Genomic DNA, 14,659 nt, shown 5'->3' with positions numbered 1-14,659 from the left:
CCCCCCCCGGGACCACAGCCCGGCGGTTCCTGAGGATTATGGGACAGGCTCAGCAGCGCAGAGTTTATAATTAGACTCGATGGCGCTTGGGCAGCAGGGGCTCCTTTTAATGCTTCTGAAGCCTGTAGGTCCTCTGTGCGCGTTCCAGAGAGCAGATACTTGAGACCCGGTTGGAGAGGCTTCTCCCGCTCTCAGATTGAAGGTCTCGCTAGGAGAATAAAAGTGTGGATTTTTGCCTTCTCTTGCTATTTTTAAATAGAGATCAGCATTCAGGGAAATTGGTCCACATCCGTGGTTCTCAGTGGAGGGCAATTTTGGGCCACCCCCGGCAGGGTATGTGGCAGTAGCTGGAGACTTTTTTTTTCCTCCTTTTTCTTTTTTTTTGATCACTCCAACTCAAAGGCAGGGATGCTACTGGCATCTAGTGGGTAGAGACCAGAGATGCTGCTAAACATGCTTCCTGTTACCAAAACGAGTAGGGTTAGGGCCTGTGCTGTGTGTGTGTGGGGGGGGGGAGGGGCTCTCACAGGCTCGATGCCTGTCCCAATAAGCCAATTAAAGAGACAAATTAATAGGGACAAGCACAAAAGTGAGATTCAGCGTAGCCACCTTGGGGAGTGGGACAGAGAGATCTAGTGATCTGCTGCCAGTCTGTCCTCCGGGGCCTGACGGGAGGTTCAGGTGGGTAAGAGGCGCGCCTAACTAAAGCAGTCCAGCCCTCAGTCGTCAACCTGCCCTTCCGTGGCTCCATCGCCGCCCTGGTGTCTGCCGCAAGGTGGTTCAACACGCTGGAAATCATTCTGCACGGGAGCGCTCCTCGGCCTGCTCCCAGGGCCTCAGCCCTGCCTCCTCCTGGCACAAGATTCCTGGGTGAAATTCCAGTTTCTGGGGAGCTGCCGTTTGAATCTGTTGGCCGTAGGGGAGGGGCACCAGTGTCTGCCAGGATGGTCACACTGTTCCTGCCCCAGGAGCTCGAGCATCTCCAAGTGTCGCTGACACGGAACCCTAAGTGTTGTGAACGACCCGGGGCGGCGATGGACACACCAGGAGGAGCAGTCCACTGCGTGTAGGCTATTGAAGACCGTGGCGGTCCTTTTGCCTTGCGAGCGGCTCTCAGGCCCGTTGGAACGTCTGGTGCGGTGTGTTCCGCTCAGTCCGGTGGCTTGATTTTTGGCTTTGCCCCTCTTAGATAGCTCGGAACGAGAAGGGGTGGAAGAACTGGTTTGATAAAGATGCCCCGGAGGAGGAGATCATCCCCGACGGCTATAATGACTCCCTGGACACCTGCCGCAAGCTCCTGCTCATCAGGTGGGCACAGGCCGACCTCAGCGGTCAGCGCCACCGCGTCCCCACTGTGACGAGTGGTGTCTGGGGTGTGCGGTTCCCTGACAGTAAGCATGGCGGGGACGAGGCCTAGATCAGCAACGTGTCAGCAGTAGAGCTTAGCAAAAGCACGCGAGGAAAGACGCTTTCATGTCTCCCCACCCATTTGAAATGGTGTGAATCATTCAGTATTGAATTTACCTCCATTCAAAGGGAAATAGTGGAACTGCGCTGTTGAGATGGGTCTGTGGGTGAAGGGGCTGCCGGGAAACCTGACCGCCTGAGTTTGATGCGCAGGACCCGCGCCATGGAAGGGGAGAACCAGCTCCAGCAGGTTATCCTTTCGTCTTCTTACTCTTGCTGTGGCGTGTACATAACGTGCACACACACAAATACATCCACACACATACATGCACGTATACAGATAAACCACATACACACACAGGTACACGCACATATGCAAACATACATACACACAAAGTAAAATTTGAAAACAGCCTTTGCAAGGAATTGGTTCAGAAATTAGAACTGAGTTTTCATTTGAGGGGGAAAGTAAGAATACTGCACTATTGAAATGCGTAGCAAGCTGGGCTCTGTGGCGCACGCTTGGGATCTCAGCACGCAAGGAGGCAGAGGCAGGCGGATCTCTGTGAGTTCCAGGCCAGCCTGGACTACAAAGTGAGTCCAGGACAGCCAATGCTACACAGAGAGACCCTGTCTCAAAAAACAAACAGACAAGCAAAACGTGTAGCTACTCTTTGGACCATTAAAATGAAAACAAAGGTTCTAACTTGACATCGAGAAAGAACAGCCGCCTTGTTGGCTGAATGTTGGAAAGAGGTGGGTGAGTTAGTAGAGTTTTTGTGTCTCCTGTGGTGGCACACCTGACCCTGCCACTCGATATGTTGCCTGTGGGCTCTTGTAACCCAGGAGAGTGAGCAGAGTGGCCCCAGTGGCGCCCCCTGGTCAGCAGCGTGTGGAAGGGCGCCTTCTTTTCACTGAGATTAGCACGGCTGTCCTTTGTTGTCCCATCATTTTAAAATTGGACTCACGTCACGCAAGCAGTGCCATTAGCCAGTAAGTGACCCTCGGCTTGAGAGACGGGCCCTCAGATCAGCTGTCTGGCATTGATTTATTCGATGAGTCTGTGTATGCTGAACCTGTTAGGGTTTGAGCACAGATGCTCACCGATTCTGCGCTGTTCCCTGTTAGCTCCTGGCACCGAAACCTCGCACGATCAAATCTGTTCTCATCCTGGGATCGCAGAGTGTTGTAGTAAAACACTACAGAGTGTGCCATCGCTCTCACATGGCCCCCATGGAAGGGAGGGTCTGCCTGCTGTCCCTTTGTTAATTAAACGTGTGACCTTTGCACACTTAGACTTAGATAGAGACGGAGGAGGAGGGGTCATGTTGAACTTACTTCCTCTAATTTGTATTCATCCCAAGATCGTGGTGTCCAGACCGCACTGTTTTCCAAGCAAGGAAGTACATTGCGGACTCTCTTGAGGAGAAGTACACGGAACCAGTTATCCTAAATCTGGAGAAGACGTGGGAAGAGAGCGATACACACACGCCTCTGATCTGTTTCCTGTCCATGGGCTCCGACCCCACCACCCAGATTGACGCGCTGGCCAAAAAACTGAAGCTGGGTATGAATGACCATCTGTGTGTGAAGTTTAGCAGTGTGTCTGTGTTTTTGTGTTTTCTGTAACTGTTGCCTTGCACAGGTGATTCTTAGAAAAGTAGCCATGTCCGGGGCTGGTGGCACACGCCTTTAACTGGGCATTCAGGAGGCAGAGGCAGGCAAACCTCCGTGAATCCAAGACCATCCTGGTCTGCATAGTGAGGCCCAGGCCGTCCAGGGTTATGTAGTGAGACGCTGCGTAAAAAGAAAGCAAGCTGTCTGCGAGACAAAGCTAGATGTAAAAATTGGGATTTTTTTCCCCTTTCATCCATTTACCTGAGACACAGATGTCTTTGCACAGACAGGAATGAATCATATCTAAATATCTATATATCTAGCATATATCTGTCACAGACTGCTTTATCCTTGGATGGCTGTGTTGGTGGACAGCAGGTAGCAAGAGCAGTAAGGGACAGTCATCGGCTGCTGCCATGTTTATATAAAACGACACTGGTACGCATTTGTCAGAAACTGAGAAACTAGAACCATTATGTAATGCCGAAGGACCAGGGATTCATTTGTTCATGCTTTCCCCTCTGTGACAAGTTCGCTCAATGAGCCATGCGCTCTGTGGTGGAGGCTTGGCGGTAAATAGAGCCCAGCTGGAGCAGACAGACGCGAACACAAGCGAACACGGTGTGCGACAGCTGTAGCCGTGTTCTCTAGAAAAGATGGATCACGGGTTCACAGCTGCGCAGACCCGGAAGGAAGCGCGGCACCCTTTAAGACATTATTTCGTTTTTAATTACCTGTGCCTGTGTGTAGGTACGTGCACATGAGCTCGGGAACCCACAGAGGCCAGAAGGAGGTGCCAGACCCCTGGAGCGTGTAGGCAGCTGTGAGCTAAATGCCTGCCGTCGGTGCTGGGAGCCAAACTCGTGTCCTCTGCAGGAGCAACAAGTGTGCTTGGCCTCTGGGTCACCTCTCCAGCCCCAGCCCTGTTTACCCCATTTTAAACATATATTTAAAAATAGAAGATGTATTTGTTCATTACCAGTAGGAGGCAGAAGGAAAGTTATCCCAGAGAGGGGCGGTCAGGGCCTCAGCACGGCAGCAGTGGGGCTCAGAGGTGGGGACACAGTGACAGGCTTGCACCCCCCAGTGAGCAGGACTGTGTATTCACCCCACATGCTCGGATCTCCTGGGTGGTGTTGGCACTGCCCTGTAAAGTCCCCCCAGGTGGCTGTACTCGCAGAGTTGATTCATTTAAAAAGATTGGGAAAGCATCTCATGGTCAGCGAGAGGGCTCAGCTGGCAGAGGGGTCTGCTGCCAAGCCCGGCGATCCGAGTTCAATCCCCGGAACTCACGTGGAGGTGGAAGGAGAGACCCGACTCCAGCAAGTTATCCTCTGACTTCACACTTAGGCCCTCCTCCACGCTTCACTTGTGTGCATGCGCACACATACACACGTGCTCTCGTGCACACACACACACACACACACGCTAAAACTAGTAAAAAGCATTTTTTTTTTTTTAAAGTTCAACATCTAGGTTTGACTTTGCTAAGTTCGGAGTAGGGTACCCTATGAAGTGATAAATGCCTGCTGCAAGCACCCGCACCAGCCTCGCTGGTAAACAGCTGAGACACACCCATTAACGTCAGGCTCAAGACGAAGATGTCTGCCCACCGCCAGGGAGATTAAGCATCCTCACCGAAGATGAAGCTAACATACTGTGAGAACCGTAAATAAAGGACGTAACTGCTGAAAAGGAGGGACCGAAGCTGCCACCCTCGCTCTCAGACAGTGTAATCTTCTAGCTTAGAACCACAAATGAATCAACCGAAAAGATCCTACTTAATAGAACAGTTCAGTAAGGTGCCGACTCACAGCATAAATATTTGTTTTTTAAAAAATCAATTGCGCTTCCTTGTAAAAATAAAATGTAAAAATTCCATTAACTTCGCCATAAAGATGAAGCGGGTCATTTTAAGAATACCCGTTCGAAGAAAAATATAAAAATTTCTCAGTGACATAGAAAGTTAATTCAAATAATATAGTTTAAACTGATTCCCAGCATAACAATTCAATATTATAAAGGTGTCAATATTTTATAGGTTAGTCTATAAATTGAATGTAAGTCTAATTGAAATTCAAACACCATTTTCCCCTAATTGGATCCTAGGATGATATGAGATCATCAGAAGCATAGATGGACAAAAATAGCCACAAAAGCTTGGAAAGAAAAAAAAAAAACTATAATTGGAAATGAACACTCCTGAAATTTAAAAGCTTTATCAAATGGCAATAATTTAATCAGTGTGCAACTGGTTAAAAGCAAGCAAACAAATCAATAGAGCAAAATGAAAGACCCCGAATTAGACAAACACACACGCATACATAAATACACGCCTTTGCGCATTCACATATGCACACACACACACTTGTGAAGTCCAGCCTGTGTCTGTTGCTCTCCTGTCACACCCTCCTGTTATGGTCTCCATTTCTCTGTGCTGTCCAGCTTCTGGCTAACACCACGGGAAGCCAGGTCTATTTGCGTAGTGAAGGCTCCTTCCTGAAGGAGTGGGAATGATGGGGGACAGTTTACATTTTGCCACTGTTAACTTCTTTGTGTTACAGAGTGTAGAACCATCTCAATGGGACAAGGACAAGAAGTGCATGCTCGAAAGCTGATTCAGATGTCCATGAATCAGGTATGCAACCAAGTACTGCCATCATTGCAACCATAGCGCTCCAGTTCCTCCATCCATCTGGTCAACCTTGGAAGGCCACAGTTATTGGAAGTGTCCTTCCTCTGATGCTCATTTTCTATCCCAAAGGCCAACCCTTTGGTCATCTGAGAACCTTCTATCTCAAGGCCGTTTCCTCCTTTTAGCCCCATTGAAAGCTTGCTGCTTCTTACGATCCACATTCACCTTTGTATTTCTGTTATCTTTCCATCCATCTGCCCATCAATCCATCTATCTATCTGTTTGCAGTCTGGAAGGCTCTAACCTTGCTAAGGTTAGAGCTCCAGCCATCTTAGAATTTCATGGTACATATTAGTATAAGGGACAAATCAGGGCAGTTAAATTTCAATTTTCAGTTAAAGGCGGGTTTTCATTTTTCGTTAAATGGATCATTTCGGGCAAATAAGAAATAGTTGAGGACTTTCTGCTTAAATATTGATGATGATTTTTACTGAAGTGGAATGTTGAGAAGCAGTTGGCATCGTGCCTAATAAATACACAGATCGTTAACTTTCTAGAAATGCTTTGCAGATAGCCATCTCAGCTCTAATAACAAAGGGCATAATTTATAAAAGTAAGATAAGAATCTTGGTTTGTTTTTAAGTGTTTGATCTCATCATGTCTGTGGCGACTTTGTCACGGCTTTTTCCTGGGAATTAATGGGCAGTGAGGGTTAATGGCCCAAAGCTCTACTTAGGTCATCAAAATTTCAAGCTGGTCATTAATTCTCAAGTGCCCTAAGCCTTAATCTTTATCACCTAATTAAATTCAATAATAAATTATATTTAATTTATATATCAAGGCAATGATGTGCAATTATTTCTACTTGAGTCAAAGCTTCCATTCTTTTGGGTGATTTGTCTGTTCTACTTTGGGCAAAAGTGACTTTTTTTTCTTCAGTGAGTGGAAAACTTTTAATTTAAATAGTAAATTTACCTTAATGATTTTTTTTGTAACTTCCACATCTCTTTCTCACAATGTATTGATAATGGCATTCTCAACTCCCCCCCCCCCCCAAACAAACAAACAAAACAAAAAGAACACCAACTACAAGGGTGGCTATAATGTCACCTTGAGCAACCCCAGATTTTCAAATCTGATGTTCCTGAATGCTGAGTAGAGGACTGGAAAGTACCAGGTCCACAATGCCGGATTCCGTCTTCTTCTGAATAACCCGTGGAATAGGCCCAATGCATCATCTTCCCTGTTTAAGCCAGCCAACTTTTTTCCTTGCAGTTGAAGGCACGGTTTAAATACCTTTTACGCATTTACTACATTTAACAGTTTGTAGGTGTAATTATCTAGGCTGCTATCGTCACATCGAAACTATGTGTGAGTGGAGATGCATACCTGTAATTTGGTACTAGAAGTCAGAAGGAGATCTGAAAGTTCAAGACTAGCCCAGGCTATGCAGCGAGTTCAAGGTCAGCCTGAACTGTAGCAAGAGGCACTGACTCAATAAGTGAGTGAGCACTCTTGCTTCCATAGGATAGTGATGGCCTCTGACTTAAATGTTGGAGAGAGCTTCACCTAGCCCTTTAGATGGAGCCTAATCAACCAGGTCTTCAGGAGTCCCCAGGAAAAGCAATGAGCGTCAATACGATTTAGAATGTGGCCAGCAAGTGCCGCCACAGGCCTTACCTCCGACCTTCAGAAGACGGTGACAAGGACTTTTATGGATGGACTGTGGGGCCGTCCTCCTGGTGTGAGGCTGAGTGGGTTCCGGCACACCTTAGGCAAGCCTGTGCACGTTACCAGCCTCGCCATTAGATGGCGCACACACTCAAGTTTTCATTTCTAATCTCGGAGGAGCCCGGGGTGTCAGAATGCAATGCCATTCGATAGCCGAGTGACTCCAAGTCACCAGATTGGACCAGGAACAGATGACGGTGTTGACATAGTTTTTGTTTTTTAGTTAGTAAATATAGTAAAATAATCACAAGATATAAGAAATATATATTTCAATTTTTTTTTTTTTAATACAGGGTGGTTGGGTATTACTGCAAAATTGTCACCTTGGCCTTGAATTCATGGAGGAATTACTGGAGACATTGATGACCACAGATACCATAGAGGACTCTTTCCGGGTGTGGATAACCACTGAGCCACATGATCGCTTTCCCATCACGTTACTCCAGGTTTGTCACGGAGAGTTCCCCAAGCCCACGGCGTGACTTGTGCCTGGCGGTGGCGGAGGGGCAGATGGGAAGGGCAAGGTGATCCTTTAAAGGGTCAGAGGGCTGAGGCCACTGAGCCTGACAGCCCGAGTCTGATCTTGAGAAGCCGAACGGCAGACGGTGAGAGCAGACTCCTGTGTGGCGTCCTCTGACCTCCACGTGAGTGCTTTGGCGTGTGCAGGGCCTCCCAAAGAATAAATAAATGTAACTTTTTTTTTTTTTTAAATGAGGGAACACAACAGGATGTGTTAAGTGACTATTGCCATCAGGGCTTACATAGTATTTCCACAGGAGAATTCTAAGTCCGTGTTAATTTATTGAGTTTGTGCTCTGGGAAGAAAAAGTAATTGGCTTTTAATCTGTTGAATTCCAGCCCAAGTACTCTGTGCCATAGGCACATCGTTACCTAACATACCGTCATTTCTTTCTTAGTTAATGTATGTATATGGTTGTTTGGACTGAATTTGTGTATGAGCACCACATGCATGCAGTGCCCTCAGGGGCCAGAAGAGGGCGTGAGACCCCTCGGGATGGGAGTTACAAGCATCTGAGAGCTGCCATAGGTACCGGGAACCGAACCTGGTTCCTCCAACCAAAAGAGGGGCCAGTGTTCTTAGCCACTGAGTTGGTGCCTTAAGCTCCCATGCCCCGATTTTAACTGCCTTCTTTACAGTAACACAGCTGTTCGCTTCTCACAACAGACTTCCCTCAAGTTCACAAATGAGCCACCCCAAGGCGTCCGGGCGGGCCTGAAAAGGACATTCGCGGGAATCAACCAAGACCTGCTGGACATCAGCAACTTACCCATGTGGAAACCCATGCTCTATACCGTGGCCTTCCTGCACTCCACTGTGCAGGTAATTCGGGCAGTGCTCACAGCTAGGGGGCGCTAACGAGTCGACGGGTCCGCCAAGGGAGGGAAGGGGCCTCTTCCTGTGTCCCTCCCTCCTGCGGCTCGGCTGGGGAGAAAGACAAAATGAGCCCTTGACCAGACGGTTGTGTTCTCAGCTGTGCCAGTGTGGGGTATGGAAGTCCCTGTGTCTCTCTCCAGGAAGTAGGGGGATACATAGTTTCCCCAGGACCTGCTACGTTCTGCTGGCTCATTGCCCCTACCACCACGGGTCCTGGGCAGCTAGCAGAGAGGACTATGGGTGTGTGTCTGTGTCTTGGCTCTGAGAGAGTGTACATTGGCTTGTGTGCTTTGTGGGTAATTGTTTGTACCAAGCTCCTCCGTGCCTTTTGGATTGCAGATCATAGCTTTCCAGAGACCGATTTCAGGAACTCTTATCTGACGGTTGTTCCCCTTATCATGCGCTAGTCCAAACACTGCTGTGACCCCGTTATTTGATCCTCCTGTTCACAGATAACAATATCTTCTGACTGTTTCCAGTCACAGTGACTCAACTCTTCCACTGAGCTCACCCTGCAGAGTTGCTGTGGAGAGGGCTTTTTCCATGTAGTCAGTGTGCCACCATGTGTTTTCAGTGGACATGATCTGAGAGCCCAACACAAGAGCCCCAAGCCCCTGGGCCAGTCAGGAGTCAGACTGTGCTCGCAGTAGCCAAGATGCACGTTTTATTTTAAAACATAGAAAAACAATATTTCTACTTCCAGGGCCGGGAAGCTAACGGTGGAATGTCAGTATAAAAAAAGGAAAAGATTGAGGGTCTGGGGAGAGGACTCGAGTGACTCCCAGAATTCCAGCCAATCTAGGCAAATCGGTGGGTCCCGGGTTTAATGAGAGACCCTGTCTGTAAATTGCCTGGGTGTGTTTTTAGTGTGTGTGTGTGAGATGATTGGGTCCAAGAGCTGAATCTGTTAACGGGTTAGGTTCCCAGCTAACACAGTGAGTTAGCTGACTGTCCACCTCCCCAGCACACACACGCTCCCACAGGTATGCGTGCGCACGTGTATGCACAAGCGCACATAGTACATGTACACATGCACGCACGGGCACACACACACCCCACACACATGCTCCCACAGCTGCGCATAAACGCACACGACATGCACACACCTTCCCACACACTCTCCCGCAGGTATGCACACACGCACACAGCTTCCTTCGTACAAACAGGAAGCATTCGGATCCTGTACTCGAAAAGGTTAACTAAGCAACAGCAACCACCGGGCACTGATTCAGGCCCCATTGCTACAAGCTGCACCCTCGGAAGCGCTCAGAGCCTGGGGTTCTCACCAAACCCCTGCCTGTTCTCCACTGTTTGTTTTCTCTCTCTCTCTCTCTCTCTCTCTCTCTCTCTCTCTCCCTCGCTGAATCACGATTTGTCACCAGGCACCAACTCACCCAGCTCCAGGGCATGGAGTGTGGGGTGGACCCTTGTAGTGAACTGAAGGATAACCCTCTCCCGGGAGAGGGCCTGTGGACGGGGCTGAGCCAGCCCTCTGGGGTGGGGAAGTGCTGGAGGGTGTGGTTTGTTTTTGTTAGGGATCTGGGAATCAGGCTTCCTCCAAGGAAGGTGGCTGCTTCAGTGGCTGCCCTGGGAGATTGCAGACGTCCACAGTGAACTCTGAAGTAGTCCCCTGCTGCTCGCTCCCACACACTGCCGAGCCCTCCTCGTCTCTTCACGGGCTGATCAGGGACATCAGGTTCCTGCCATCAGGATATCCCCAACCAGCAACCAGCGAATGGCAACCAGCAACAGCAGCTGGGGGAGCAGCAGCAGCCCCTACGTAACCCTCCGAAGAGTCCCCGCCATTCCAAACATGAACTAGCTGCAGCTGGCAGAATCACGCCCTTGCCAGAGCACGAGACAAATCACAGCTAGCTGCTGCGCCACATCCCACACCTGGGGTTAAAGCAAAGACTTAGATTCCCGTAACGTTTTCTTGCTTTTAAAGAGACCAGAATTCTCGCTGCGGGTAGGCCGAGGCCATCTGATGGCATAACCCAGGAGAGGAGATGCTCTCCGACTCCACTGTCCTGTCTGTTCCAGTGCAGCATCGTTCCGGGGAATGTGCAAACCCTCTTCTGCCTTTACCCTTTGAGATTTTTGTCAACCTGTTTTCCGCAAGAGTCTTTACTCTGAAACCCAGCAACTGCATTTTTATTCTCCCGAAAGCTATAGAAAGACAATTGGTAAAATGTCCAGTGCTTTCCCCCTGCCTTCCCCTACTGATGTCAGTTTGTGGTGCTTTTGAACAAGGAGTTAGGTAGAACAGACACCCTGAGCAGTGGTCTCAGGCTACTCTGGTTGGCCTCTGGGAAAATGACAGATTGGGGGAATAGGAGGGTGAAGTCAATGATGGACTGGAGTTGGGGGTGGATGAAGCCCAGAATGGAGGATGCAAAGACTCAATATTTTTAAAAAAGGATTTCCAATATGATTTCTATATACAACAAAAACTGAGAAAGATGGAGCCTGCTGCAATTTTTACAACTTTCTCAGGCTTGGGAATTCCTCTCCTCATCTCAGCAATTTTCCCACAGGGTTTCCCACAGAGTTTTCTAGTGGTTTATCCAGAGTTTTTACTATTTCTCTGCTCTTGGCCCAGGATAACAAGCCCCTGAAGGATTCTGGGGATCTCTAGAGTCCTGCAGTGGCAGTTGTCAACGTAGACTTTTTAACCACAGCCCTTAAAGTAATTTAAACACTAAATAAACAGTGGTATCACCAGGGCCCAGGAAATGCCACAGTGGATACATTTTCATTCAGGAAAGTGTTCAGTTCCTGGGCGCTTTGCTCTGTCTAGTTGAAGACTTGACAAAGTACCCCATTTCCAACTTAATAGTGCACGTGGAAGTTCTTCCTTTTTTGGCAGTGGTGCTTACAAGATCCTTATTTAAATATTTCTGAATAACTACAGCCACATGACGTGAGTCTGTCTTTCACGTTCCCCTGTCATCACATTTCCTGCTGGCTCTGACTATTTTTGTACGTGATTTTTTTAACCTCTTAACACTGCACTCAGGTTGTATGGTGAGGGTTGTATCTTTCATTCAGTGTATACTTTATTTTACTAAGTTTGACGGTTAACTACAGCCAGTGAAGTCCATCAGGCCTCCCATAAAATCAGAACGAGCTTCAGCCCCGTTAAAGTGGCTCCACTGAGCATCTTTTCGCCAGCGATCTCAGGACATTTCGTATTTCATAAGTAGTTCTGTCTTGTGTATTCCTCAAGGAAGAGGGGAGCTCTGTAAAGCATGAGCACTGCAGGCATGAGGACCGGGATTTAGCATCCCGGAATGCTTGTCGAGTGCCGGCTGGGGAGGCAGAGACAGACAAATCTCTGTAGCATGCCGGCCAGCCCATTAGCCTAATCAGGTTCAGCGAGAGACCCTGTCTCAAAACATAACGTTGGTCTAGGAAGACACCCAGCTCTGAGTTTCAGACACAGAGAGAGAGGAGGAGGTAAAGGAGGAGCCAGACCATTCAAATGATGTAGGGAGCACTACGGTCCTCCTAAAACCCTCACGTCCCTGCTTACCAGTCTCTTTGAGTGGATGGAGTTCTGTGTTCAAATCCGTCTGTACCCCATCCTGAAGGAAGTGAACCTGGGGTCCCTGGTACTCCGGGAACTCACCCTCCACTGCTGGGGGACCTTCTTCTTGCTATCCTCAACACAGACTCTGTGCTTCTCTATTTTCTCCACACCTTCACCCAGACCTGCTGGCCTCTTGTCTGCTTTAACAGAACAGCCTCATTTACACTGAGTACCAGAAGCCTTCAAGGGTCAGGTGGCCGGTTTTTGTTTTCTGTTTCTCCTGGCTTGTCTTCCCGGTAAATTTCAGCAGCTAATTGCATTTGCTGTCACATTGTTCTTTTCTTGTTTCTGTGTCTTACTTTCTTGAAACTCCTTAAGAACACATGTGTCCTAATGTTTTTCCCTTGTACTAATAAGACTTTATCTCCGGGCTTCCAAAAATATCAGTTGGACTGATGAGGGTCAGTATTATAAATAGCCTCAAAATCTCCGACATACACCCAAGATTCCAAGTGAACTCCCGGGCCCCGTGGTAACTCGGTCTTTGGTGTTTTTTTAAATTACATTTTTGTTTGTTTATGGGGGGCATGTGACAGGGCTCACATGTGGTCAGAGAACAGCTTTGGGGAGACAGTTCTCTCCTCTCCTCCCACTGTGTGGTTCTCAGTCATCAATTTAGGCCATCAAGGCTTGTGAGAGCATGTTTATCTGCTGAGCCATCTCTCTGGGCCTGATTCTTTTTTTTTTTTTTTCCTTTATTGTCATTTAGAGAGATCAGTGGGTGGGTGGATGGACACAAGAACTTGAAATGGTTTATGTGAGAGAGAAAAAAAGCATCTACCAAAATTTTGTATTGTTAAAAAAAATATATATATATATTATAATATATATATATATATATTTCCACCCAAGATGAATTCCACTGTCTTTGACTTCCATGAGCCAGCTTAGAGAATACTTTAAATGAAAATGGATAAGAAGTGACATGATATGAGGCAAGTTTCAGCACTGGGGCAATTTTCGAAGCTCTCATTCTGAGGAACATCTGAGTTGCCATCGCTCTGTGAATATAAATGGAAGTGTTTCCATGGAGCCAGTTCGAGTATCTCCAGTAATTGCAAAGAAAGAATTACGTCTCTTTCAGCCCTCTGCCTAATTGAACCTTAAATTTCAAAAATTAAGCCAAATGCTTAGGTAAAATTCACTGTAGATTTTTATTTATTTTTCGCAAAAATGGGTGCTATTTCCATTTCGCTAAGTGACTTATGCTCTGCCGATGGGAGATTATGCGGTGGGAGAGTCGGCAGCGACTATTCGTGTGGATATCTGAAAGGCTCCATCCCACACTGTCTGTCAGGATAATCCAGAAGAGGCTTGCCTCAGTGTCTCCGGGAGCCACTCAAGAATGCTGAAACTCTGAGTCAGCCCTGGAGCTGACTCCACTGAGGGTGGACGGGTTCCTTCATTAGGATGGTGGCTGACCAGCGTGGCTTAGGCAAACGCAAGTCTTTTCACCAAACAAAGACAAAGAAGATGGAAGATCCCGTGCTTTCCTTGCCAAGCTTCCAAAAATACTTCAACGTGAGGCAAGAAGATAAACAAACCAGTTATGTTGGTTAGTTTTGCTGTCCACTTGACACACCTGGACCTCAGTAGAAGGATTCCCTCTGTCACACTGGCCTATGGGTGTGCCCACGGGCCTTCTCTCATTTCTGGTTGGTGTAGGTTCCACTACAGGAGGTGCCATCCCTAGGCAGGTGGGCCTGAGTTGTGTAAGGAAGTTAGCTGAGCCAGGTGGTGGTGGCACACGCCTTTCATCCCAGCACTTGGGAGGCAGAGGCAGGAGGATCTCTGTGAGTTCCAGGACAGCCTGGTCTACACAGAGAAACCGTGTCTACAAAAACTAAAAAAATAAAGTTAGCTGAGAGTGAGTCTAGAAACAAACCAGTAAGAAGTGGCCACAGTTCCTGTCTCTAGGTTCCTGCCACCAGGTTCCTGCCACAGCTCTTCTGGATGATGGGTTCTGTGAAACCTGCAAGCCAAATAAACCCGTCCTCCCGCAAGTTGCTTTTAGTCATGGTGTTTATGCCAGCAATAGAAACCAAACTAGGACACAAAGGGAACATGAATGCTGAGTCTGGACGACGTCCAGAGAGAGCATGTAGGCTAGGGACCACAGCCTGCTGTCAGCACCATGCCCTCCATTCTTTGTGACATCTCTATAAATCCTCTGTGTTTCCATTCATTTTCTCCACTTCTTCCTCATCTCCCTGCCCCAGCCTTGTATCCTTCTGTCCCCAGCAGCCTCTTTTGCTTTCCTGTCATGTGACTCCTGTCCTTC

At 47.9% G+C, this 14,659-nt stretch overlaps 1 protein-coding gene across 2 annotated transcripts in view; it reads left to right on the top strand.

Moving 5' to 3' along the window:
* Nucleotides 1-14,659, top strand: part of Dnah8 (dynein axonemal heavy chain 8) — a 203,950-nt gene that overhangs the window by 146,185 nt on the left and 43,106 nt on the right. For both annotated transcript variants that reach the window (XM_055607163.1, XM_055607164.1), the window contains 5 exons: nt 1,190-1,308; nt 2,772-2,974; nt 5,589-5,662; nt 7,684-7,836; nt 8,577-8,732. In XM_055607163.1, the coding sequence (XP_055463138.1) occupies nt 1,190-1,308; nt 2,772-2,974; nt 5,589-5,662; nt 7,684-7,836; nt 8,577-8,732 (705 nt within the window). The remainder of the gene's footprint in view (nt 1-1,189; nt 1,309-2,771; nt 2,975-5,588; nt 5,663-7,683; nt 7,837-8,576; nt 8,733-14,659) is intronic.

The sequence above is a fragment of the Psammomys obesus genome, unplaced genomic scaffold (assembly GCF_907164565.1).
Source record: "Psammomys obesus unplaced genomic scaffold, mPsaObe1.curated_primary_1811, whole genome shotgun sequence".
In the NCBI taxonomy this organism is placed as follows: domain Eukaryota; kingdom Metazoa; phylum Chordata; class Mammalia; order Rodentia; family Muridae; genus Psammomys; species Psammomys obesus.
The sequence above is the reverse complement of the archived record's forward strand: the minus strand, read 5'-3'. Positions and strand labels throughout refer to the sequence as shown.